At 52.1% G+C, this 27,807-nt stretch overlaps 1 protein-coding gene across 1 annotated transcript; it reads left to right on the top strand.

Annotated features, from left to right (window-relative positions):
- Positions 1-969: 969 nt before the first annotated feature.
- LOC308239069 (protein FAM169B-like) lies at positions 970-26,419 on the top strand. The gene is made up of 7 exons (XM_080651639.1): positions 970-1,010; positions 10,121-10,251; positions 11,339-11,438; positions 18,343-18,428; positions 20,126-20,303; positions 24,075-24,257; positions 25,629-26,419. The coding sequence occupies exons 1-7, from the start codon at positions 980-982 to the stop codon at positions 25,772-25,774; spliced, it is 855 nt and encodes a 284-aa protein (XP_080507765.1). The 5' UTR covers positions 970-979; the 3' UTR covers positions 25,775-26,419.
- The last annotated feature ends 1,388 nt before the right edge of the window (positions 26,420-27,807 follow it).

Consider the following 27,807-nt stretch of genomic DNA (forward strand, 5'->3'; position numbering starts at 1 on the left):
GTGCCGTCAGTGCATCTGCAGCCTGTGCAGTGGGAGCAGAACTGGGGGTGCCCTGGCCTTCCTTAGATAGGTTGCTCCCAAGATGGGGGAGCAGCTGGGAGCCCCCCCCCCCAGCCACTATTTGCTGGGGCGGAGGGACAAGGCAGGCAGATGCGTTTGGGATCCATGTGGGGACAGGCCCAAAAGGGCTTAGGATGCATTTAAGGGGGACGGTCCAGGAGCACAAACTTCAGAGCTGCCAACCAAAGAGGGGGGGGGCACCAGCTGACTGACCACAGGCCTGTGGGTTCCAAGGCTGGTGGCATTTTAAAACCAGCCCTGCTGCCCACCTCCCCTGTAAAGAAGCACCTTGAAACAGGCCAAGATGAAATACTGGAGAAACAATGGCCTCTTGCTGAGTTTCTCTATTTCGAGCGTGTAAGCTTAATAAATAAGAGAGGCTGTCAGCAGAAGCAGCAGCTCTGCGCTTGTCAGGGTAACAAGACCTTGCAGTGGGCAGTGATGTTACTGAGTGTCCTCTGTTGTATGTGTCATTCATTTTTCAAGTAAATTTTCATTTTTCTAATGTGTAAGTTTTCATTTTTCTAATGTGTAAGTTTTCATTTTTCTAATGTGTAAATTTTCGAAAAGAGAGAATGCAAACGTTTCTTGTCTATAGAAATAGGAGGAAGTGGGAAGGGGCATGACGAGGGGGTGCCCCGGGACCCTGGCGAGTGGTGGGGGCACGAACGGTATCCTTTTCTAAAGAATTAAGGGGAATTAAATGGTTCTTTAAGGTGGCGAACTGGCTTTGCAAAACTTGGGAGCCGGGTGTCACTAGCGGGAAGACTCCAGTGCAGGGGAGGGGGACCCCTGGGAAGGGGACTGGGGTAGCCGCTGGGGAAGGAGCTGGACAGCCCCGGGGCGGGGGCGAAGGCGGGAGCAGCGGGAGGTGAAGTCGGGCAGGCAGGGGGCGGGCGCATCACCGCGGAGCCGGAGCATGGAGGCTGGGGCGGCCTGGGGAGCCACAGGTAAGGAGAGTCCGGGGCGGCCAGCCCCAGCCACCTGCCTTTCTCGCTGTGGGCCGCCCGATGCCCCCCACCCCCACCCCCGTGTCGGGTTTCAGTGGCTGGGCTGGCCGATAGGCGCTGCAAAACTGACGGTAAACAGCGTGCTGGCCAGGGGACAGGGAAGGGCTCCTGATCCGCGCACCTGTCGCCTCCAGGGAAGGAGATGGGCAGGGGGGTTCTGGCGCTCACCCCCAGAGGAGCGGACCCTGACTCTCCCTGTCGGGGGGCCACCCGACGTAGGGACTGCTGGCTTGGGCCATGCCTTGGTGGCTCCACGCCTTGGTGGCACAGTCTGTGCGATGGGAAGCGCACAGTGAGGGAGAAGTCAGTACAGCACCTGGGTTACCAGGTTCCCGCAGGCGCCCCTGTGGCCCCATCCACGGGGACTGCCAGGGACCCCTGGGCACCGTAGGCAGGTCTCCCAGGGCCCTGGGGCCTGTGCCCAGCTCTCTCTGGGTTGGGAGAAAAAGCACATGAAACACAGGCAGAGCGTTTCAGCGAGTCCCGCCAAGGGGGAGTGTTTGCAGGGAGCAGGCTTAGGGGGCGTTGCTTACTGAGGAAGTGCGAGGTCTCTACGTAGGGTCACCTGAAATGGCCCGAGGACACATTTCTCAGAACACACCCCCTCCTTACCTGGTCCTCGATTAGAAACCACGTCGCTATCGTAATGGTGATGAGGTGCGGTAGGAACCGAACTCTTGTTTATATCAGGCAGCCTATGGCAAAACTGGCTCGATTGCAGTGCATTGCGTAAGCCTAGAACTGTTCATGGCCCCAGGTGAAGTCCTTGTGTTCATGACCTGTACCTAGGGGCTGCGCCTCTGCGCGCCTCTGCGCTGCTTTCTCCCATTGCAGGTGAGCTAAGGAGGGAAGGTGGCCGCCAGCCAATTGTGTGCATTAGTTACATTCCTCCTGAAAGTTTTCCTGGGTCAGAGGTTGCCAAAGGGTTTTGTCTTTAGAGGGGGGGATATTGTTTCCTTTTTTTTTTTTTTTAATGCTTTCTGGAATGTTGTTTGTCATGGCTGTGGATGTTTGAAAACTGTGGCAAGAGAAAAAGTGACTTAACTCTTTTTTTTTTCATCCTCACCCAAAGGTATTTTTCTATGGGTTTTTAGAGAGAGTGGAAGAGAGAGGGAAAGACAGAGAGAAATATCCATTGGTTGCCTCCTGCACATCAGGGCCCGGGCTGGGGAGGAGCCTACAACCCAGGTACACGCCCTTGACCGGAATCGAACCCGGGACCCTTTTGTCCTGGATTAACACTCTATCCATTGAGCCAAACCGGCCAGGGCTGTGACTTACTCTTTTCATCTCATCTTCCTTGTGTACAAAATGGAGATTACAGGAATATCTCACATTTTAATGGAGTTTCTAGCCCACGCTTCCTCCCTTCCCTCTGCCCACTGGTACCCTGAGTCAGAGACTTCCTCCCAGCCACCGCCCTGCTGTGTGGCTCCCCCAGGCCTACTTCACCGTTACGGGAAAAGTAATGGTTCGTTTCGTCTTCTGAGAAAGTGTAGTTAGCCAAAACGGTTTGAGGATTTTCCTGTTTATTTCAGTGTGCGCTGTGGCGTTCATAGTTGCTGATGGCCCAGATGACACACAGCAGTCGCCCGTCAGTCATGTCCACACGCGCTAGATCCTAGAGTTCTGCATAGCTGAACCGCTGCCTGAGCTTTCATAGCCCGTCTCCAAAAGCCATTTGAGCAAATCACATCTGCCCGGGAATCCTTTTTTCTCCAGCAGGGAAGCGTTAGTCTAACAATGGTGCTTTTCTTTATTTTTTTTAAATACAATGAGTGGCCAGATTATTATGATCTCCGAACGCATAATAATCTGGCCACTCAGTGTATATCCTACATAATCCTATATAATAAAAGGCTGATATGCAAATTGTCCCCTCTACCAGGAGTTCGGCCAGCAGGCAGGCCGGCCAACCACCCATGTCCCCTCTCCCTGGCCAGGCTGGCCAGACCCCACCCATGCACGAATTCATGCACTGGGCCTCTAATACACACACACACACACACACACACACACACACACACACACACACAGAGTGGCCAGATTATTATGCGTTCAGAGATCATAATAATCTGGCCACTCATGTATATTGATTTCAGAGAGGAAGAGAGGAAGAGAGGGAGGGTGGGAGGGAGGGGGAGAGAGAGAGAGAGAGAGAGAGAGAGAGAGAGAGAGAGAGAGAGAGAGAGAAACAGCAGTGATGAGAGAATCATGGATCTGCTGCCTCCTGCACACTCCCTACTGGGGATGGAGCCCACAACCTGGGCATGTGCCCTGACTGGGAATCGAACTGTGACCTCCTGATTCATAGGTCGATGCTCAACCACGGAGCCACGCCGGCCGGGCCACCCCCACATTTAGACAGCAAGGGCTGTATTATCTCCACGGATCTCTACTGCATGAGACAAGGCCAGGGACAGCTGGTTCCTGACCCTTTCCTGGCAGGACAGAGTGAATGACCCGGTGGTCAGGACTCGGGCTGGGCAGTGGGAGGGCAGTGGGCACTGAGGTGTTGTCTTTATGACCTTTGAAACGCTTGTCTGCTGACCAGGTGACTGGCCTGGGCTGGACTCCTGCCGGCAGCTGGCTCCCTGCTCCTCTGCTGACATCCTTACTGTAGCTCAGCCCGGGGGCCTTCCCATCAGAGGGTCCTAGGAAGGGCCTGTGCTTTCTGCTGTGTTGTGTAGTTTAGGAGCCTACTTCCGGGCAAAACTCAATCATGATTGCTGTTAGATGCCTAGAGTCCATGTGACTCTTAAATCAGGGTTCCTGGGGGTGTGGCAGTGCAGTTAGGTGACTGTCAGTAACCATTGAAAGTCTGGGGCCTTTGAGTAACTCACGCTTATTGTGTGGCGCCAGCACAGCCAAGGGTTTGGCAAGCCTGAGGGGTGCCGGCAAAGGATGAAGAAAAGACAGGCAAAGAGAATAAGCTGGGTCTAGGGGATCTTCTGTGTGTGACTGAGACCACAGAACAGATCCAGACTGCAGGCTGAGCCTATATTTTATAGTCAGAGGTAAACAAGGTAATTTACAACGTTCTTGTGAGTTTCACTTGTTTTGGCAGCACTTGCTGCCCCTCCCACCACCCATTAGCTACCCAGGAAAGATCTAGGGAGCAGTCACAAGATCAAGCTTAATTATGCTAACAGGGCTGTGCCCTCTAAGCTGGGACTTGGTTTTGGCTTTGCCAGCAGGTCAGTCTGAGGCTTAACCCTATAACCGCTCCCTACAGCTTATGATGATGATGATGATTATGATGCAGCAGCTGTGATTTGCAAACTCCGTGCTTTAGAGTGCACCCCAACCTCAGCTGTGGCGTTTCCGCTCCAAGGCCAGCAATCAGCAGGCTTGGGTGGGGCTGCACCACACAGCATGTGTGACTCTGAAGGCCACTGTCTGTTGAAATCCAGGCTTGCCTTTCCCCATCCCCTTCTCCGGCCCACGGGAGCCTTGTCATACTCCAGTGCCCAGTCCGTGCCCTCATTTCCTGCTTAAACCAAGACCTGTTGTCAGTTGGTCTGAAATCAGTATTGATTTCAGAGAGAGGAAGGGAGAGGGGGAGAGAGAAACATCAGTGATGAGAGAGAATCATTGATTGGCTGCCTCCTGCACGCCCCCTACAGGGGATGGAGCCCGCATGTGCCCTGACCGGGAATCGAACCATGACCTTCCGGTTCTTATGTTGAAGCTCAACTACTGAGCTACGCTGGCCGGGCTGGAAACGTCTTGATGCTTCTTTGCTCCTTCAGAGCAGGGCAGCCCGGGGGCTGCTGGGCCCCACCTGAGGCTGAGGGCTGGGTTGCGGGGGGGCTGAGGGAGAGCGCCTGTCCACATGAGGCGTGATGGGGGCTCCCCAGGCCCCCACACCCTCCTAGACTGCTGGGTTTCCTTGACTTGCAGGAATTAAGATGAATGTGTTCTGCTTAGAAACCAAGTCTCTCCCCACTACTCACAAATTCCATTAACATGAGAGACAGCCCTGTTCGCTTTATTGCATTTTGCTGACATAAACTCTCCTCAGAGTTCCCGGATGTGTCATTCAGTGTAAGTGCTTGAGAAGTCCGTGTTGTGGAGTCCGCACTGTGTGAGCCCGCCCCTCACGATGCTGTCTCCCTGCCCCCTTCTCTGTTGCCTGCAGCTTCGTGCGCTGTGTTTGATGTGTGTGTATGTGGGTAGAGGGGTAAAACGCCCAGTGAATTATAGTCAGTTGTTCATTTTGACCTTTATGTTTTCCAGTAAGTGATTTATGTGGTGCCTGTGTGGTGCCCGTGTCGGTGCTATTAGAACATCCCCGGTTGGGGGGCGGGCGGGGGGGTTAAGCTATGCAGAAGGTAAGGTACTGCTTAATGTTTTTCATAATACATGAATATTGAATAAACATCTCATTAAAGTCTTTAAAAAATACTTGGGGTAAAAACACTAATAAAACAACATCTGTCCTGCAAAAACATAGCGTAGTTACTTGTTGATGAATATCTGTTTTTGATCATAACCAATAAATACAGAATTAAAAATGAATTTAATTAAATAACAATTTAGTATGAATTTAGCTGAACACAGATCATATTGTTTTCATTTCTTGCCTTCTTTTACATTGAGATTCTCCCTCCCCCGATTCTTGCCTTTCTTAATTCCATTTTTTCTCTCTCTCTCTCTCTCCTATTTTGAAATTTAATATCTATGTTTCTATTCTTTCAGGGAAGAACTTGGAAATTTTAGTATACGTATTAACTCCAATTAATTCTGAAGTTAATAAATTCTAAACTTTCTCTGGAATTGTATTAAGGTTTTAGCATGCTTGGCTTGGTTGGGATTCCAGAATCTGAGGATCGGTGTCTTTCATTAATTCTGGAAAAAAAAAATTCAGTCTTTATTTCTTCAAATCTCGACTCTTCTTTATTATTCTTTTTCTTTTTCTGGAGCTTCAGTTATACTCTTCCTGGAGCTCATCCTTCTACTCTCCATGTCTCTTAACCTGATTTTCATGTTTTGCTTCTATGCTGCATTCTGGGTAATTTCTTCATACATTATTTTTCAGTTCATTGGCTATTTAGGACATTTATTGCTAGATATACTATCTTTCCCCCTAGAATCTTATTGGGCAAATGAAAAAAACTTGGCTATTTAAACTTCTTTTTTGTTGTTATTCTTGTTAATCCTCGCCGAGGATATTTTCCCGTTTATTATTAAAGAGAGTGGAAGGGAGGGGGAAAGACAGAGAGAGAAACATCGATGTGAGACAGACACATTGATTGGTTGTCTCCCCCAAACCCCGACCTGGGTGGGGATCTACCCTGCAACCGAGGTACATGCCCTTGACTGGAATCGAACCCTGGGCCCTTCAGTCCACTGGCCGACGTTCTATCCACTGAGCCGAACCAGCCAGAGCTGAACTTCTTTAACTCATTTAATATCTGTATCTTCTATATTGGACAGTGTCAGTATTTGCAGTGGTTGTGTGTCTGATTCTGTGGTTTATGCTGGCATGTCATGACGGTCTACTTTTTATATGTTCAGAGATTTTTAAAATCAGGTCTGAAAGCTAGTACCCTTGCCCCCATCACCAAACCTCACTGCCTGTTGTTGGGGAGGTGTGACGGGAAGCAGATAGCTGATGCCGTTTCCTCCCGCCTGCCCCAAATAGGGCTCCACATGTGTCCCCAAGTGTGACACCTCTGCATGCACAATGAGCAGTATGTTTCAGTCCTACCTCATAGCCTTTTGCATGATTCCGGGGGGGTGGGGGGGCGGGAATAGTGTTACCTTTGTATCTTTTTTTTAAAATATATTTTTTATTGATTTTTTACAGAGAGGAAGGGAGAGGGATAGAGAGTTAGAAACATCCATCAGCTTCCTCCTGCACACATGCCCTTGACCAGAATCGAACCTGGGACCCTTCAGTCCGCAGGCCGATGCTCTATCCACTGAGCCAGACCGGTTAGGGCATATCTTTGTATCATTTGCCTGAAAGTCAGACTCCCCGAAGTTCAGATTAGGGGACGTTCGTATTAAAAGCCATTAGAGTTACATAAACCTTTGCGTGGGTGGCACAGAAAGTCATCTGCACAATTTTACCATCTCAGATTCTGGACAAGGTTTATTCTCAGCCAAGTCAATGACAGGTTGCGAACTGGCCAATACTAAGTATGTGAGAGCAGAGCAACAGGCTCCCTGTCACTTAGCGGGAACGCAACTCCCCGCCGCCACTTGCAGACCCTCCCCAGAGCGTCCTCAGCTGCTCAAACCCTCTGACATGTTCTGCATCCTGTCTTCCAACTTTCCTTTTTTTCAATGCTCTGCTAAGAATAGTTTGGCAATCAGATGCTCATCATCAAGAACCAGCGAAAATATCCAAGTGTGTCTTCGCCTCCCTTCTGTTCTCTCCTCTCCGTGTGGGGAGCGCGCCAACCCCCCGGCCCCCTCTCCGGATGAGGGGCCCTGCGCGCCAGCATCTGCATGTCTGCTGTCGGTCCCTGACATCATGTCAAAGGGCTCCCCTTGCAGGTGCGTTTCGTCATCTGTCAGTTAGTGTTCCGGAACAAGGGGTCCCTCGTTAAATGAGTTTGGGAAGTAAGTGCTGGGTTAAGCAAATTCCATTGCTGCAGAATTGCTAAATGTCCCGACAGGCACGCGGGACGCCCCGTCTCGGAGCCGAGCGCCACCGCAGCCCCCTTTTTGAAATGTTCCAGCCTCAGAAGCGCTCCCTCCACGGCACAGCTGTGGAGCTGTGTTCGTCAGGATAGGCTTGGGGCAATGCTGGCATACGACCAGGCGAAAGGTGCACACACCGTGGACTCCGCGATTCTCTATATGTGCCAGGCACTGCCTCGCACAACTGCGGGTATTAGCGTGTTTCCCGCTGTACGCAACAGCCCTGTGAAAATATAGGTGAATGTATTCACGCTTTAAGTTAAAAGTAGTTCTCAGGTCGGTGTGGCTCAGTGGTTGAGCATCAACATATGAACCAGGAGGTCACGGTTCAATTCCTGGTCAGGGCACATGCCCTGTTTGCAGGCTCGATTCCCAGCAGGGGGCGTGCAGGAGGCAGCCTATCCATGATTCTCTCTCATCATGGATGTTTCTCTCTCTCCCTCTCCTTTCTTCTCTGAAATCAATAAAAATATATTTTTTAACAAAACAAAACAATTCTGTACAAGTGCTATCTACTCTTAACCATTTTTAAAAAACAAAAGGCAAATGCTGTTTTATTTTTTCACATCATCAGCAAGAATTGTTGTTTCTGTAATTTTAAAATGACAATCCCCATTACTGAAAAATGCAAGTGATTACAGCCAGCTTTTCCAGTGCATAATGCTGTGCAGTGACCTGTGGGTAGAGACTTTCAGGAGATTTCTGAAAATATCTTTATTAATGTTTCTCACGTGAGACACACTTCGCTAAAATGAAAGGATTTCCTTAATCATTGTAGGGAAGTGGTATTTGGAAAGAATATTCAGCAAGTTATACTGAGTCAATGATTAGGTGCAAGCAACGACCCCTGTGAAGGTCTTCATTTATTGGCATTGCTATTTACATAGGGAGGACCAAAGAGTGCTGGGAAAGCCCTTGAGCATCGGCCTTACCGGACTCACCAGCAGTGGCTTACCCAGTAGTGGGGGGCTGGTCCCAGTGGGGGGCAGGCCGTGGCTCCGGGGTGTGTATGTGTGTGGCCTGCCTTTCAGCCAACCCTGGGCCCTCAAGCTTTTGGCACAAAGATCCTGAATGATTTAAGTATTTTCCCCAGAAAACAAAAATTGAAGTATTTTGCTTTTTGGATGACTACAGCAAACATATGCTTAAAGTGCGTTTTTCAATTTGGGGCTCATTTGGGGATTCCCATTTCTTTACAGTCTGCAATGAATTATCATCGCAACTGTGGGCCTTTTTTCATAAAAGCATCTTACGTTGTATTGGAAAGATTACATTCTTCGGGCTTTGGAGAAATATTTCCTGTTCAGTGGAAGCCATGAAAGCCTCTTAGCATTTCACATCTGGAATGGGAGCCCCTGCCCGGGTCTGCCTTCCGTCACCAGCAGAGTGAGTGTGGCAGGCCGGCTCGGCCTCCAGCACATGCGTAAGACCCCCAGACTCGTTTACTTCCTCACGTCCCTCTGCACTGCCCAAGGGTGTCATTGTGGTTTTGCTGTTGAACCTCACATCTTGGGGTGGTGCCAACCCTGCCATCAGGAATGCCTTTTTTTTTTTTTTTTTTTCCATTAAAAAATAGGTGAAATTTTTTTTTTAATTAATTGACTTCAGAGAGGGGAAGGGGTGAGAGAGAGAGAAACATTGATGTGAGAAATAAGCATCGATTGGTTGCCTCTGTACACGCCCTGACAGGGTCAAACCCGTAACCTAGGTATGTGCCCTGACCAGAAATCAAACCCGTCACCTTCTGGTGTTCAGGATGGGGATGACACTCGAACCCACTGAGCCACCCGGCTGTAATCACTTACGTTTTTTAGTAATGGGGATTGTCATTTTAAAATTATTTAAATTCTTACAACAATTCTTGCTGATGCTGTGAAAAAATTATAAAATAGCATTTGCCTTTTTTTTAAAAATGGTTAAGAGTAGATATCACTTGTACAGAATTTTTGTTTTGTTTAAAAAATGTATTTTTATTGATTTCAGAGAGGAAGGGAGAGGGAGAAAAAGAGAGAGACATCAATGATGAGAGAGAATCATGGATAGGTTGCCTCCTGCACGCCGCCTGCGGGGAATCTGCAGTGAGAATAATTTGTAAAGTGTTCTTTTGGGTGCTTTTTTAAAATATATATATTTTTATTGATTTTAGAGAAGAAGGGAGAGGGAGGGAGAGATAGAAACATCCATGATGAGAGAGAATCATTGATCGGAGCCTGCAACCCAGGCACGTGTCCTTGACCGGAATCGAACCTGGGACCCTTCAGTCCGCAGGCTGACACTCTATCCACTGAGCCAGCTTGGGTTTTTTTTTTTACTCTTCAAGAAATAAATAATTTTCCCTTTAACAAAAGAGTCAAACTGATGTCATTTCTTTTCTTGCCTCCTCGTCCCCCTCGCAGGCATTTACCCGGTGGATGTTTTGGAAGATGACCCCGAAGGTCATCGGGAAGCAGCTCTGGCTTACTATGCCGCGCTGAGGGAAGGGACGCAGTCCGCGCCAGACGTCTTCTCTCTGCCCACCGGGGAGCAGGTATGTCTGATCCTCCTTGTTGGCAGAGAGCTCTGAAAACTCATATATTTTCTAGAAAGTACAATGTTAGTGAGCATGTGTTACAGAGTTAAAAGAAAAGCCGTCTGGAGCGAAGACTGTATAATTCCACCTTGAGAAGCAGAAAGGTTCCTGGTTTGGGATTCTGGAGTCCCGGATGTAAGGCCAGTTCTGCGAGGCAGGGAGCCCCACAGCCTGTTGGGAATGCCATGTCTACCACTTACTAGCTCTGTGACCTTGAGCAAGTGTCCTAACCTCTCTGATCTTGGTATTCTCAGCTCTAAAGCTGGGACAGTGAGGAAACTTGCTCTGCACTGTGGTTGGGAGAATTAAATGAGATGCTGTGAGGCCTGCCACAAACTTTTGCAAGCAACCTGCCTGCCTCACTCTGTCCTTACTTTGTTGTTCCCCCCTCGGTTTTCAAAACGGACTTTGCCGGGGAGTGTGCTGACCCTTGTGCTCAGGGCGCTGGGAGCCGTGGCCACAGAGAGAGGGCGTGGCATGTGGGCAGCCCCAGCGTGAGTCAGAGACCCTGAATGCTGCCGGGTGCTCCTCTCATTCGTAAGCAAGCAGGCATGCGCACTGAGGCTCTGTCCCAGGGGTGCCGGGGGGCACAGATCTCTTGAGGCTGCTTGCAGCGACCCCAGCCAGGGCAGCTGGCAGCCCGAGTGGCATTGTGGGTGGACACCAGGCTCGTCCATAGAGAGGCCCCAGGAGGACAGGAGGCCCTCTGCTCTCCTAGGCTGAGGCCCGGGGAAGCGTGTGGAGGGGAGACTGGAAGGGCCCCTGCTGAGTGGGTGCTGAGTCCGTGCTGAGTGGGTGCTGAGTCCGTGCTGAGTGGGTGGGCAGGTGACCCAGAAAGAGGCGGCAGCCCAGGGCCTCTGCCATGTTACCTGTTACCCTTTGCATTCAGCCAGAGCGGCTCAGTCTTCCCTTTAGGTGTTGCCTCATCCTGTCAGGTTACCTCCGCGTCACAGCGACCTTTCAGCGCGTACCGGGCTAATTGGTACGTGACTTCCTCGCCTCCCACGATCAAAGAACCCAACGGCCATTTTATCCTCTTTTCCAGGTTAAACTTGAAGCTTCGTCCGTTTGCTTCTGCACGGTGCACCGCGATGAGCCTCAACACAAACTCTTGGTCTTGGTCAGGCCCCAGGACACAAAGACAGGTGGGTAGTTACTGCTGGATTTAAAAACGGGGATTCAGGCTTCCGTCTATGACTGATGGAACCAGACACCTAGGAGGGGGTGGTGGTGTGCTGGGGCTGGACTTAGAACGTCAAGCAGAAGTGGCACATTTTCAGCTTTTAGAGAGGAAACAATGCATTATTTCTATTCATGACATGCACTCATTACTTGTGTTAAAGACACTATCAGCCTTGGGCAAACTACGGCCCGCAGGCCGGATCCGGCTGTTCTATCCGGTTCTCTTGCTCTCCCCTCCGCTCCTTTACTTTGAATTTATATTAGTTCACACAAACACTCCATCCATGCTTTTGTTCCGGCCCTCCGGTCCAGTTTAAGAACCCATTGTGGCCCTCGAGTCAAAAAGTTTGCCCACCCCTGCACTAGATACACTCTTGCCCACAGTGATAGTGTTCAGGCCTGATTTTTTTGAAGATATATTTTTATTGATTTCAGAGAGGAAGGGAGAGGGAGGGAGAGAGAGAAACATCAATGATGAGAGAGAATCAGTGATCAGCTGCCTCCTACAAGCCCCCACCTGGGGATGGAGCCCGCAATCCGGGCATGTGCCCTGACTGGGAATCGAACTGTGACCTCCTGGTTCATAGGTCGACGCTCAACCACTGAGCGATGCTGGCCAGGCATGTATGGTCTTTTTAATAAGGAATTTAAAAACCCAAACCAACCCTTAATTAGTCAACCCTCCTTGAATGACATCTGGTGAAAGTGTGGGTTTTAGGTCTTTAACTGCAATTTGCAAACGGGGCCTGATCAGCTCTCTGCGCGCGCACACACACACACACAAACACACCCCCATACAAGCTTGCCTTTCGCCTGCGTGTCAGCCTGGGCTTTGCTGTCTGGTGACAGCCTTGAGCAGGGGAAGGTATCTCTTGTTGCCGATCCGAGACGCAAGTGCTCAGCTGGCTGTCTGGGGGTTGCAGGCGTGTTGACTGCGAGCCTGGGGTGGCTGAGCTGTGTGTGACGGCTTCCCCGTCAAGGTTAGGACATCCATTTCCATCTGGCAAAACCTGGTCTCCATGAACATAGGGTCTGTGATAACACCAGACCTTCACCATGGCCTTGAACTTGGACTCCAGCTCCAGGCTAGAGACAAGGAACAAATTAGTAACATGGTGTGCCCATAGGAACCCCTTGGTGAACAGATTGTCAAACACGCCCAAAATGTCATTTGCCAACTTGAAGAACACATCAAATTCCAGCAAGTCCCCCGCCACCCCCCGCCTTTTTTCAGCATTTAATAATATTCTGGGTGTAGGTCTTTAGCTATAGTTTGCATAATGTTAACATATGACTGACTCTTGTGAGTCTGTTTCCTATTAATTCCTTAATTTGTTGGTTGTTTTCAAGAATGTAGTATAGTAAATATTCATCAGTTCCAAGAAGGCTCACTCTGGACCTTTCCTTATACGGATGATAGACTTTAAATAAAGTTGCCAGATGTTTCCCAAACGGCAGGGCTCTGCCGTGGTAGCTGCGATTTTTGCGAGATTCCCAAAAGGCATCTCAGGTGTTCCCCAGCCCTTGTGCCCTTTCCGTTGGTCTTTAGAGTCGGACACGACGTGTAAGCGTGCCTCCGTGGCTTGAAGCAGGTGGAATTGGAAGGGGCCGGTGGTGGCATAGCACCTGGCCACAGCTTTCAACGTGTGTCTTTTCGCCGCGTGCTTAGCCGTGACCGTGGAGGTCGCCGACGCTGGTTGCTCTGAATTTCCTGGAGCTGTTGTATCTGTTGTATTTGTACAGGTGGGGTGTGTGTGTGTGTGTGTGTGTGTGTGTGTGTGTGTTCGTGGTTAGATGGAAGTGAAAGGAGCAGAGCTGATCGATAAGCCCGGGTGTGAGTGAGCGGCTGATAAGCTGGTCGAGTCCATCCCAGGGACTCCCCATAACCCCGTGAGCAAAGGAAAAGCGTCCAGGTTGCGAGTGTCCTGGCTCAGCGCCGACTGCTGGTAGGACGTTGGTACTGCACCTTCCCAACCCCCTTAAGAAGCTGGGCAGGCACTTCCCAAACAGGTGGTCTGAGAGGCACACGCCCTGGGCCCCCTTTGAGTCTCCTTCTTGACTGTTTCTGTGACCAGGGGCTGCTTCATGTCACCAAGGGGCCAGACCCCTCTTCCCTCCTCAGACGCCAGGGGACGGACGGAAAGTTCCAAGCTCCTAATGACACCGTTGCTTCTCCTGGCTCGTCAGGAGGGATCCGGTCGCCTACATCTTCTGGGGTCTTCCCAGAGGCTGTTTGGTGGTTCCTCCTCAGCTCGCTCACAGGGGAGACAGACGAGGGCAGGGGAGGTGGGGGGCTGAGGGACAGAAAGGACACAGGGCTCCAGGAGAAGGGGGGCTGCAGGGGGCCCTTGGGCAGGTGTTGCCACATGCAGCCCTCCCAACCCTTGATTAGACCGTCTCCCCCCCAGCCCGCCTCCAGGACGCTTTGTGCCCGAGCATAGCACTCGTCCTTCCAATGGCTGCTAAGTTTTTTTCCGTGTCTGGTGATTGCATGTCATATGCACCCTGAGAAAAACAAGCAGGGAGTCGAAAAATGATGATTTTTTTCCTGGAAAAGCGTTCCCGTTATAGGCCTGCAGTGACGGCAGAGCCAAGGCAAACACTCGGAGGAAGCTGTCCTGGGCCTGGCGGGATTGCGACACCGAGGGCCTGGGGCCAGACCTCCTCGGGGCTGCGTTTGGGGCAGGTGGGTGGTGGGTCAGGAGGGGTGGGAGGGTGGAGAGTGAGGGGTGCCCCTGCAGTACCCAGGGAACTTCAGAACTGGGGGGCCCTTTCTGTGACGCCCCTCACTCCGGCTCATAGAAGCAAAGGGTATTCATGCTGGAAACAGAATTCTGTTTCCCAGGGACTGTGAGGGGCCCCGATGGGAGGGGCGTTCACCGTGACAGCTCTGTCCTCTAGGAACACATGTTGGCTATGGTTCCTTCTTTATTCCCTGTTACTTTATGGCACCGAGTTGGATGTAAACGTAGGAGAAACAGCCTCCCACAGACAGAGGCATGTCATTCTTACCAGGGGACTAGTGGAAAGCAGGGAAGGGCCAAGGAAAATATCCCGAGTGTCAGGGATGGATTCCGAGTTGACGGTTGTATCCAGCTGCCTGCTGACCACCCTGCCCTGTGCGTGTGTGCGTGTCTGTGCGGGTGTTTATGCAAGTGCCTCAGTGGTTGAGTGTCGACCTATGAACCCACAGGTCAATGGTTTGATTCCCAGTCGGGCCACATGCTTGGGTTGTGGGCTCGACCCCCAGTGTGGGGCGTGCAGAAGGCAGCCGATCGATGATTCTCTTTCATCATTAATGTTTCTCTCTCCCTCTCCCTCTCCCTCTCCCTTCCTTTCGGAAATCAATAAAAATATATTAATTAAAAAAAAAAAAAAAAAGGATGGAGCCCTGACGGGTGTGGCTCAGTGGATAGAGTGTTGGCCTACGGACTGAAGGGTCCCAGGTTCAATTCCGGTCAAGGGCATGTACCTTGGTTGCGGTCACATCCCCAGTAGGAGGTGTGCAGGAGGCAGCTGATAGATGTTTCTCTCTCATCGATGTTTCTAACTTTCTCCCTCTCCCTTCCTCTCTGTAAAAAAATCAATAAAATATATTTAAAAAAAAAAAAAAAGGATGGAGCCGGAGTCTGGGGGTTGGAGGTGTCGCGAGGCTTCTGAGGATTTCCCCCTGCAGCCTGGGCTGTCCCCAGCCCTGAGGCATTCGCTGTGCGTGCCGTGGCCCAACCCAACGGGGTTAAGACTCCCTTCCTAGTGAGACTAGCTTTGGTGTGGGTTTCTCTCCGCCCCCCACATCTTGTAGTCGAGCTGTACCTCCAGATCCAGGCACCCCATCTTGCCCCATCTTCCTCGAGTTCAAATCTAGGCTCACGGCGGCCACATTGCTTTCTGCTGGAGAACCGCAGGGAGGCGGATGCTACAAGCACACTGCGAGCCAGATGTTTCCTTCTCCGTGGCAGAGAGGCGCCAAGTTCACGGGCATCTGGGGAAAGACTTCCCTTGAAGGAAGACATCTGCATGGAAATGGTACCCACGTAATGCGATGTGACAGTTGCTCTGTCAACATGTGTGTCCCCTTCCCTTCAGTTACTGATGGGCTGGGCCGGTGTTGCGTGCAGCCCCACAGTCCTCGGGACGGACGTGTGTTTTGCTTTGTGAAGACGGCCCGTCACTTTGGTGTAGCTGTGCTGGTTTGGGGGGGAGGACTCATATCTCTTAGATTTGTAATGGGGCAGTGGTGGCTTGGACTGCAGGGGAGCAATGGCAGGGAGGGGGAGCCCGGGGCGGGGGAGCTACGGAGGCAGCAGGGGGACTTGAAGCCCCTTCTGTTGTGATTGAGGGAGTTCTGATCATGGGCCAGTCCATGGACCACTCGCAGTTAGTGCGGGGAGATAAGACCTGTGCGTGCGTGTTCATGCTGTGTGCGCACACTGTGCTCATACATGTGTGTTTGTGCACGTGTGCACATGCATGTGTGTTTATCCGTGTATGTGTGAGAGAGAGAGAGGGAACTCCCCCCTCCTTGGTTCCTGGGATGGGATGGGGCATGGGCCTTCTTTGTCTCTGCTCAGCTCCGGCTGTGTACCACCTGCCTGCTGGCCACCCTCACCCAGTGACGCCAGAGCCCAAGCTGGGGGCCTCCCAGGGACGCTTTCCCGATACCCCTCTGGGTCCTCGGGACACTTGGGCTCCCAGCTCGATCCCGCACCTTCCGAGCCCTGCCCCGTATTGGAGGGCTGGTTTAGGTCTCTTCCCGTTCCGGCTGCCAGCTCCCAGGGGCGAGGACGGGCACCTGGGACAGCGGGCGCCCGGGACAGCACCGTTCATGCATTCGGGAGTTGAGTTCAGTGGCTCATGCCGAGCCTCCGGGCAGCCGGGGCCCTGGGAGTTAGCCTTCGGGACCTCGCCGTCTTTACTCGTTTGGGGAACCTTGGAGTGTCACGGAATGAAATCCATTCCTGACATCTGCTCTGTGGCCCGCATCACCTGTCACCCGGAGGGAGAAGGAAATTAAATTAGTTCACAAGGCTGACCTCCCTGACGAGGCGTGCCCAGCTGGTGGCTGTCACCGCTGCGCACGCCATCGTCTCAGGTACCTGGTGTCTGGAGCCCGGGGACGCTGATCAGAATCGCATTTTCCCTGCAAAACCACCTTCTGACTCTCCCATCTCGTTGGCCCCGGGGGTCTCAGCAGCCCTCGGCGGGGTCTGCAGCATGTCAGCCCCAGCTCTGCGCCCGTCCTTGCCCAGCGGCACAGCCTCTCTCCCAGGGCTGTGCCGCGTCCCTGCTTCCTGTCGCCTCTCAACTGGGTATCGTGCTTTTCTGACCAAACGCTGCCACTCTCCAAAGGGCTGATTCTACTTTCCAAGAGATTTTTTTTTTTTAATAGATTCTTATTGATTTCAGAGAAGAAGGGAGAGAGAGAGAGAGAAACATCGACGATGAGAGAGAATCATGGATCCGCTGCCTCCTGCACGCCCCCCACTGGGGATGAGCCCGCAACCCGGGCCTGTGCCCTGACTGGGAATCGAACCGTGACCTCCTGGTTCCTAGGTCAATGCTCAACCACACCAGTTTTGAGGACAGTGTATTTTAGGCCTGTTCTTCATTGTTGTGTAGCAGCTTAAGATTCATTTTGAAAAAAGCAGTTCAGTCTCTTTGGTGACAACTTGTGTGACTAATGAATGCCCTGCCCCCACCGTGAAACTTCTCAGGCAGCACCCAGACACCGAGACCTAACAGCTTTCCTGTTTGAAACGTCTTAGTACAGCCAACATCTGTGTGACAGTAATACACTGTGAGTTAATTGGACGTCTCTTATTGATTCATCTTGTTAAGCAAGAAGAAGAATCCTTGGGGCTTTATAAAGCTCCTGTGCGTTCCAGTAGGTGCCATTTTGAACATGAATTTCGTGGAATTAATAAGGCAGATGTCAAGCATTTAATTGGCCCTTCTCTCCCAGCCGGCTCCGTCCATCTGGGGACTGTGGTTGGGCATGATACAATTCACCAATGACATGCAACTGACGTGTGGATTAGATGCCGCTGGTCTTTGGCGAGGAGGGGCTGGCTGGACAAAGTTATGTTTACTGTCTGGCTAATGCCGCTGTGGCCTGGTCTTCACAGAGCTTCCCAGCAGACGTCCTCAAAGAGCAGGGAGACCGAGGGAGGACCGTGGCGGCAGCTTACCCGGAATGGCCCGCAGCATTCGCTTCCACGTTGGGAGCTGGTATTAAACGTTGAAGACTTTTGTTTTCTCCTCCGTGCTGCCATTTTCCTCCCAACCTTCAGCTGACAGAGTTTGACGGGAAGATGTATTTTCTTCTTTTGTGGCTTCTGGACTCCTTGGGCTCAGACACCCGGCTTGAGAAGCAGGTATAAAATTGGCAATAAGCCCAGTCGGCGTGGCTCGGTGGTTGAGTGTTGACCTATGAACCAGGAGGTCACAGTTTGATTTCTGGTCAGGGCACATGCCCAAGTTGTGGGCTTGATCCCCAGTAGGGGGCATGCGGGAGGCAGCCGATCCATGATTCTCTCTCATCATGGATGTCTCTGTGTCTCTCTGCATCTTCCTTCCTCTCTGAAATCAATAAAAATGTATTTAAGAAAATAAAAATGGCAATATAAGGGGTATAGAGAAAGTACCACAGGAGAAATAAACGGGGGTACATCCATTCAATGGAATAGTATTCGGCGCTAAAAAAGAACGTTGAGAAATCCAGCCACGAAAAGACACGGAGGAACCGTAAATGCCGACCACGCATAACCTTTCCCTTGCACGGCAACCGTGGCTGCATGCGTCGAAACCGCGTCTGGTGACCAGCTGGCCGTGTGCGTTGTCATCACCTCCTCTCGGCTTTCTCTCTAGTCGTGGCTGTTTACCTAAAGGACTCCTGGTGGGCCACCGAAGACGTCCTGAGGACCTCCGACCCTGCAAGAGAAGGCCTCCTGAAGGTGAGGGGCTGCCCTTTAGAGTGGACATTGCAGGAGGTTTGGAATCGTCATGCTGTTACCATGTTAATATCCCCGACCCTTTAATTACACGTTGTTTCTTTGCTAGCTCTTCTCCACCAGTTACCAAAACAAGCTTGCTTAGTGTTCTCTCTGTTAACATAAATTAGTGGCCCTAATTGAGGAATTAGAACGGGGTCTTGTTTTCGTGTTTCCAGAAACGTTTCTAAGTCAGCATCTCATTCCCCACATTATTTCCCCCCCCCCCGCCCCTCTCCCCGTCAGGAACCTGCACAGATGAAATGCATTTTCTTTCTCTCCTCTTCTGCTGCCAGCTTTTGACTGGATGTTTCCCTCAAGTTGACAACTATAACCTCCCACATCACACCAACGGGGTGTAGTGACTGCGTTGTTATGCTTAACTCTGAACTTGATTTGGCTGTCGCTGTCTGAGATATTAAATTGGGGTGGCTTCTCAGAATTAGCTGGTGTGGCCCGGCCAGTGTGGCTCAGTGATTGAGCATCAACCCAGGAACCAAGAGATCGCCGGTTGATTGCCGGTCAGGGCACATACCCGGGTTGCAGGCTCGATCCCCAGTAGGGAGCCTGTAGGAGGCAGCACATCCGTGATGCTCTTCTGGTCAATGCTTCTCTCTCTCTATCCTCCTCCCTTCTTCTCTAAAAATCAATTTTAAAAAACATATTTAAAAATAAGAATTAGCTGGTGAAGTTTTCACAAATCTTTTTCTCATCTAAGATTTGGCTCCAGATAAAGGTGAAATGTTTCACATTCTGGGCCAATTAATAAGTTTATTGGCTCCGAACACTTTGTACCATGTGCTGGGGTTCTGCAAGCTGCCTTCTTAGGAGCAGAGCAGTTGAAAAACAGACCAGTGTTTTAGACGCCACTTAGGTGGTCTTTTCCCTAGACCAGCCGAGGAAACTGAGGCTCAAAGAGGTTGTGAGTTGCAAATATAGCCAAGACGCCGCAACCACAAATGAGGATGATGATCACGATGGTGAAGAAAACGTAAGGGTCAAGTGTTAAATATAACACGCAGCCCCGCCAGCGTGGCTCAGTGCTTGAACATCAACTTACGAACCAGGAGATCACGGTTCGATTCCCGGGCAGGGCACATGCCTGGGTTGCAGTGGGCGCCTATCAATGATTCTCTCTCATCATCGTTGTGTCTCTCTCTCTCCTCCTCTCCCTTTCTCTCTGAGATTAGTAAAAAGATATCTTTAAAAAACACACACACAAAAACCCCAACATCAATAGCTGTATGAAACCCCCCTTTCCCAGAGTCTCAGTTCTAATGGGTGACATGCAGGAGGCAGCCGCTGGCCGGCTCAGTAGGTGCACCGGCCCGGCCTGTCCCGGGGCCTGCCTGTCTCTGCAGAGTCCCCATCGGCTGCCATAAGCCCTCTTTGCAGTGAGGCAGGAAATCACCTATCCTCTCTGAGCTTCGGGTTCCTCACCTGTAAAGCCGGACCGCCCGGCAGGTGGTGAGAACCGAATGGCAGCAGGTGGGGCCGACTGGTGTGAAGGTGGCGGGAGTGAACCCTCTGTGAGAACCGATGCACATCTTGGCCTCGCGGGAAGCACGGGAAGCATCATGGGCGGGTCGATGCCGAGGGCAGGATTCATCGCATCTGCTTTCCCCTCTCGCCTCACTTGCTCTTTCTGCTTTCCTTCAAAGGTTCAGTCATTTGGGGAAAGGATTGTGCTTTTCATCCTCAACGTCGTTATTTTTGGAAGGTTGGAGAGGAACTTGGATGACGACGCCGTGTTTTTTTTGCCTCACTCAGCGAAGGAGCAGGCTAAGATCCTGTGGAGGGACGGAGCAGCGGTCGGATTTTACACAACCAAAGCGAAAGGTGAGGGGCAGGGCCGGGCCCCGCCATCCAGGCTCTCTGGGTCCGCGGTCGCCACCCGGTGGTCCATGAGGTCCGAAAGGTTGGCGACCGCTGCTCTGGGCGACCTCCTGCCTCCGCGGGGCCCCCTGGCACGGGCCTTGCTTGGGGAGAATCTCCGGGTACACCAGTTATCACTGACTCAGCTGTCAGGTACACGACCCCACGGTACAGGTCTCATTCTCACCCGCTTCTCGTCGTGCTGGGGATGGGCTGGAAACCTGCGCCTTGGATTCTCAGGCCCGGCCACGTCCCCAAAGTACTTGTTGCAGTTCATGGTGCAGAGGGACTTCGCAAGCACGATACTCTTCATTTCTTCTCTCGAATGTTCCCATTAGCTGTCAGGACAAGTACCATTGCCGGTGGCTCACATGGGCAGAACACACTGCATGCTAAGAGTCATGGACCGGGACCTCGGGAGCAGGGGAGGTCGCCACCACAGCAGGGTCAGGGAGAGGGCTGGGCTCAAGTGTCCTGGGCTGTGGCAAGAAATGCCTGGCGACGAGCGCCATTTTTAAAAAATATATTTTATTGATGTTTTACAGAGAGGAAGGGAGAGGGATAGAGAGCTAGAAACATCGATGAGAGAGAAACATCGATCAGCTGCCTCCTGCACACCCCCTACTGGGGATGTGCCCACAACCAAGGTCCATGCGCTTGACCAGAATCGAACCTGGGACCCTTCAGTCCGCAGGCCGGCGCTCTATCTACTGAGCCAAACCAGCCAGGGCGACAAGTGCCATTTTACCAAAGGGCTCGGTCTCTTCTTTAGTGTTGCTTTCTTTAATAGTTTTTAACTTCTTGAAATTAATTTTTAAATTATAGTTGATATATAATATTATATTAATTTCAGGTGCACAGCATAGTGATTAGGCATTTATATACCTCACAAAGTGATCACCCCACTAGTTCTGGTACCCATCTGTTCATGTGCTTTCTTTAAAAAAATAAAAAAAGTTTTTTTATGGATTTCAGAGAGGAAGAGAGAGAGGGAGAAAGAGAGGAACATCAATGGTAAGAGAGAATTATTGATGGGCCGCCTCCTGCACACCCCCTACTGGCGATCGAGCCCACAACCTTGGCATGTGCCCTGACCGGGAACCAAAGTATGACCTCCTGGTTCATAGGTGGACGCTCAACCACTGAGCCACACCAGCCGGGCTAAGACTTCCCCTTTAAATTGCAGCTGCTTTCCTTGTCCTGAAATGCCATCTCTGCCACCGTTAGCTGGTAAGGCTTCAACTTTTCCCACCACAGTTTTCTGTAGCTTTGGGGGTGGCGTTACACCCTGTGACCAGTAAGCTTTTGTATAAAAATCTAAAAAGAACAACTTCACATTTCAGGCTCCTGCAAGCCCAGTGCTCATGCTGGAGCAGCCCTGGGAAGCATTGAATTAGGTGATCTGCACCCAGACAGGCATGTGGCCTGGGGCATGGCGGGGATGCTAGAAGTGGCCCCAGGGCCTCCTGTTCGCCCCTCCCCCAGACACCCAGTGCCACAGGCGCCTCCTGTCCGATTGTCCATCAGGCAGGGGACCCTCATGTCACCTTCTGGCCTTTAGCAGAAACACAAGCAGAAACCAGTGGAGAGGCAAGAGTGTGGTGTTGGTTCACATTCCAGCTCCACCACCCGATGAGAACGGGATTGCTGTTCCCCCAAGGGCTAGCAAGACGGGGGGTATAGGACGGGTGCAGGGGATTGATCCATGGGGTGCAGCTGGCTTCATATGCTGGGCGGGTACCCAGCACCTGCTCTGTTACCACCTCTGCAAACCAGCTTCCTTTACTCCCTATGTTCCCTGCTTCCTTATAACCTCGACCTCCGTTTGCCATGCTGCCCACCTGGCCTCCAACTGTACTTGCCTTAAAGGGGCAGGACTTAACATAGTCCTATTTCCTCTTCTGTCATCTCCTGAAAGAATGAGATGCTTAATTGCATCTCTTAGGTACAATTTTAATACAATTCATTGTATCCTTTTAAAGTCAGTTTTACATCCCGTAAAAGCTGCCGATGTAAGTGTACCATTCAGGGACTTTTAGCAAATGTAGAGTTGTGTCACCATCACCCCACGAAGTGGCCTGTGCGGTGTCAGTGGCCGCTCCCACCCAGCTCTAGGCAGCCACCCCTCTGCTCTGTCTGTCAATTTGCCTTTCCTGGACATTTCATAGAAAGGGACGGATGCACGCTGCGGTTTCTTTCCTGACATCTGGCTTCTCTCACTTAGCGTGGTGTTTCTGAGGCTTATCCAAATGGCAGCATAGATGAGTGTTTATTCCTGTTTATTGCTGAGTAATGTTCCATGCTCTGAATGTACCGCATTGTTGTTTGTGCGTTTACCGGAACGGTTTCCAGTTTGGGGCTGTTCTGAATAACGCTGCGGGAAGCATTCAGACACCTGCCTTTGTGTGGGTGTGTGCTCTCATTTCTTTTGGATGGATTCCTGGAAGTGGAATGGCTGGGTCGTTTGGTAAGCCTAAGTTTAACTTTTTAAGAAACTGCTGAATTATTTGACACAGTGGCTGTAACATTACGTACTCCCATCAGCAGTATATGAGGGTTCATTTTTCCACATCCTGTCAGCACTTAAGTATTGCATGTCTTTTTCATTATGGCCATTCTAGTAGGTGAAAAGTTCTGTTTCACTGTGGTGTTTTTAAAGATATATTTTTATTGATTTCAGAGAGGAAGGGAGAGGGAGAGAGAGAAACATTGATGATGAGAATCATTGATCAGCTGCCTCCTGCACGCCCCCACTAGGGATCAAGCCAGGAACCTGGGCATGTGCCCTGACCGGGAATCGAACCGTGACCTCCTGGTTCATAAGTCAACGTTCAACCACGGAGCCACACCGACCAGGCTCACTGTGGTTTTAATTTGCATTTTCCTAGTGACTAAGGGTATTGAGTATGTTTCCATTGATTGAGAAATGTTTGTTCAGATCACCTGTCCATTTTTTATTGGTTGTTTGTTTTCATTTTATTGAATTGTAAGAGTTCTTTATATATTCTGGATATGTCTTTTATCAGGAATGTGATTTGCAAACATTTTCTTATAGTCTGTGGCTAGTTTTTTCATTTTCTTGGTGGTGTTTTCTGAAGTACAATGGTTTTTTATTTTGGTGAAGTCAGATTGACCCATTGCTTGTGGTTCTGGTGTTGAATCTAAGAGCTGTTTGCCTAACCTAGGCTAGATGGTGAAGTTTTGTTTTTTTTCCTAAAACTTTGTGGTTTTAACCTTTACATTTATGTCTAGATCCATCTTCAATTAATTTTTGTATATGATGTGAGGTAAGGGTCCAACTTCATTTTTAAAATACTGACTATAGCCCTGGCCAGTGTTCTGAAATGGTTAGAGCATCGGCCCGCACACCAAAGGGTCTTGGGTTTGATTCCAGGTCAAGGGCAGGTACCTGGGTTGCAGGTTTGATCCCGGGCCCAGGTTGACCAATCAGTGTGTGTCTCTCTCATCGACGCTTTTGTCTGTCTCTCCCCTTCCTTTCCACTCCTTCTAAGAATCAATGGGAGAAATATCCTCAGGCGAGGATTAACAAAAACTAAAATAACGTGGGCTGACAGTCGGTCAGCAGGAGAACTGGCGGGCTGGGGAGAGATGTCCTTTTGGCTTCGGTGGCTAGTTTGTGAAGGTTGCACCTGTGACCTGGCCATGCAGGTGCGCGCAGGGTCCTGGCAGGTTGGTACAGCCCAGGGACAGTCTGCTTCTTGATTCCCGCTGCAGGCAGCCTGTGCGGCGATGGCACAGGCACGTGCTACCTGCTGCCCGTCTTGGACACCGTGTTTGTCCGGAGGGGACACCGTGGCCAGGGCCTGGGCGTGGCCATGCTGCGGGACTTCTGCGAGACATTCGGAGACGACGAGGCCCTCGGGGTCAGCTGGCCGATTTCTCCCGCCATGTACCAAGGTAAGCCCACCTGTGTCCGGGGGAAGCGTGTGGGTAAGGGTGAGGGTACCCGTGCATTCCAGGGGACACATATGGGTGACCTCTTCCTTCTGAGGCTTGAACACAAACGAGCCTTCATCACCAGGGCCAGGCCTTGCCCAGCCTGGGACATAATTGGGTTTAGATGTCATCAACACAGCCCGGCCAGGGTGCTCAGTGGTTGAGTGTTGACCTATGACCAGGAGGTCACGGTTCAATTCCCGATTGCAGGCTCGATCCCCAGTAGGGGGCGTGCAGGAGGCGGCCGATCCATGATTCTCTCTCATCGTGGATGTTTCTCTCTCTCTCTCCCTCTCCCTTCCTCTCTCTCTAAAATCAATAAAAAAAAATATCTCAAAAAAACAACAGCAAATCCACACAAGGTCAGAGCGCAGGACCCAGCGATCTGCTGCTGGGCCTCTGCCTGCCGCGCTCCTGCACTTGGAGGGTGTGGATCCTCCCTTGGCTGCAAGGCGCCCAGGCTGGAGGGAGGGCAGGGCTGGGGTGCAAAGGCTGTGCCCGGTACGTGGGGAGCAGGCAGAGTGCGGAGAGAGAAGTGGCTGCGGCTGGGGCCAGGCCGGCTGCCCTTGGGCTGGACAAGGGGCCCCCTGCCCAGGTTTCCGTCTGTGCTGCTGGCTGGCCGCAGTGCCAGGAGAGGGCCCAATGGAGGCTCCCCGCCCTGGGGGACCAGGAGCAGGTTCCCCTTGGGCGGCCTTTGGGACACTGTCAGGTGACAGTGCTCACTGTGAGCGTGGCCATAAAAGCCCCCAGCCTTGAGGGCACTTGGGACTCGAGGCGTCCACAGAGGATGAGCTGGAAGGTGCTGAGGGAGAGGAGGGACAGTGCTGAGGTGGGCGATGTTATGGGGTGAACTTGGTACCCCCAGTTCTCATGTTGAAGCCCTAACCCCCATGGCTGTATGTGGTGATGGGATCTTTAAAGGGTGATTAAGGGCCCTGATCCATTAGGACTGGTGAGGAGGGCGACACAGATGGGAAGGCCCGGTGAGGGCCAGTGAGAAGGCGGCTGCACGCCGAGGAGAGGCAGCCCTGCCAACACCTTGACCTTGGACTTCCAGGCTCCAGAGTCGAGCAGATAAGTGACTTGTTGAAGCCTCTGGTCCGTCGTGGCGTTGTGCTGTGGCTTCCTGAGCTGAGGCAGGCAGGATGGATGGAAGGGGCCAGGACGGGTAGGAAGGATGATGACAGGGCTGCGTGGAGCAAGGGTCAGAGCAGAGCGCCGGTGGGCTGGGCCGCAGGAAGGACTGGAACCGGCCATTCCCACGGACTCCAGGCTGGGCTGGCCTGTGTGTGGGGCAGGCGGCCTCCCCTACTCATGAGGGCCCCTTTCCAGTCTGCAGGAAGTTCCTGCTGGCCCATCCGGAGGAGCGGGCGCGCCTGTGGGAGGTGGAGCCCCCAGGAGCCTGGGGCCAGCGAGGCAGCATCTGGCTGAAGGTTCAGCTCCAACAGGCGGGGCTCCCGGACCCAGAGTCGGCATGAAGTGTGCACTTGGATCTCCTTATCCTCACGTCCCGCCAAAGCACAGATCACTTTGCAGGATGGAGTCAGGCCCGAGGGGGACGCAGCCGCCGCAGCACCTGGTGCTGGCATCTTGTCCTCCCTCCACCTTCCCTTCCTGAATGAACCGCAGCCGCCAACCCCCTGCCCAAGAAGAGCGGGGTGGGGTGCAGGAGAGGGAAGGGCACCCCCCACCCCCGGCTCAGCCACTCGGAAGCTCCCTGCGAGGAAGGGCCCCTTTTAACAGTTGAGCGGATCATTGCGACCGGGAAGGCGTGAATTTCCTTATCCAGCAGAAGATCAGTTGGAACATATTATTTCAAAAGACACACAAGGTTTACTGTGAAGAGCTGGCCACCTGCCCCTTGTCCTTGGGGAGAATAAGAAAAAGGGGTTGGCCCAGCCGGCGTGGCTCACTGGTTGAGCTTCAACCTATGAACCAGGAGGTCACGGTTCGATTCCGGTTAAGGCACGTGCCCAGGTTGTGGGCTCTATCCCCAGTGTGGGGCGTGCAGGAGGCAGCCGATCCATGATTCTCTCTTATCATGGATGTTTCTATCCCTCCCTCTCCCTTCCTCTCTGAAATCAATAAAAATATATATTTAAAAAGGGGGGTGTGCACCCCGTAAACAACATTCTGCAAATGAGGTGCTGGGTCTTTTTATGGGCAGTGTGGGACGACGTCGTGTGGAGATGTCCTTTCTACTTGGGCAGCCCGGTGAGACTCACTCACTGTCTTCCGTTTGGGTGTACCGTGGAGTTTGCCGGTGGGTTTCCATGGGAGGTATTTGCCTGGTCGCTCCCACAGGGGCGGGTGGGGGTGGGAAGACCTTTATGCAGCCAGAGGGCAGACGCACCCTCTGGGTCTCCACGTTGCTTTCTGCCAGTGTCCCTTCCGCCTCCCACCCTGCAGGCTGTTAGCAGCTCAGCCCTAAAGGTGAGGCCTGGGGCAGGGCTGGGGGGTGCGGGGCCTCCGCGCTGCCGGTGTGGGGGTGCCAGGAGACTCAGGAGGTGCTGATTAAATTCTCTGGCCAAGTGAAAGCGTTGGCATTCCTTCCCTCGTGGTGCCCATGCCCGTCAGCATCAAAGCCGCCCCCAAGGCTGCGGGGAGCTCATTAGAGGCCGTGGGCCGCGAGGCCTGGCTCTGTCTCCCCCTGATTTTCCTCAGCCGGTGACAGGGAGAGTGCCCTGGAGTTTATTGGTGATAATAGTGATCATTTTGGCTTTTACGGTGCCTTTCAGCGAGAAGGCTTAATGGGTCTTTACAGACATTAATGGGGTGACCAGGCACCTGGGAAGGAGGCCATGGCAGGGCTGTGGCTGTGGTCCTAATGAGGCGGCTAAGTCACTTGCCCTGTGGCATCAAGCGTTAGACATGCAGGCAGCGAGCCTCCTTGAGCCCCTGCGCTGAGCGGGCGGCCGCGGGTTTGTGGGCGGTTTCACAGATGAGCCCGCAGCCCCCCCACAGCCACAGCCGTGTGCCTCGGAGGTCGTAGTTCCTTGGGGGCTGGGGGTGGAAGTGACTAATGGCTCGCATGTCAGGACGTGGAAGCAGCGTGGACACCACGCAGGTGGAGGGGGGCACAGGGCAAGGATGTGTCTGCGTAATTGGGGAGATGGCGTCCTCTCAGGAGAATTGCACGGGGTGTGTGGGGGAGGACCGGGGGGTGGGGGGCGGTCTGTTATTTCAGGAGCCCAGAGTTGGCCCGGTCTGGTCAGGGCAAACCTAGCTGAAGTCAGATGCCAGAGCTGCCACTTTAACTCAGGCTGAGATTCACCAACTCTCTAAATCCGCAAATGAGGGGACTCTGACGGAGAATGTTCCAGAAGCACGTGTGAGCCCTTGAAGGAAGAAGGGGCGTCATTATAATTAGGGTATCATTAGATTATGGAAGCTCTCCCATTAAAAAGGTTTTTAAGTTGCGGTCTTTCACTGCCGGTGAGGTCAGCGTTGGCTCCCAGTTCCCCCAGCTGTCTCCCAGGGCCAGGCAGGTCTTAATTCACTGGGGCGGCGG

This window comes from Plecotus auritus (assembly GCF_963455305.1).
Source record: "Plecotus auritus genome assembly, chromosome: 15".
Lineage (NCBI taxonomy): Eukaryota > Metazoa > Chordata > Mammalia > Chiroptera > Vespertilionidae > Plecotus > Plecotus auritus.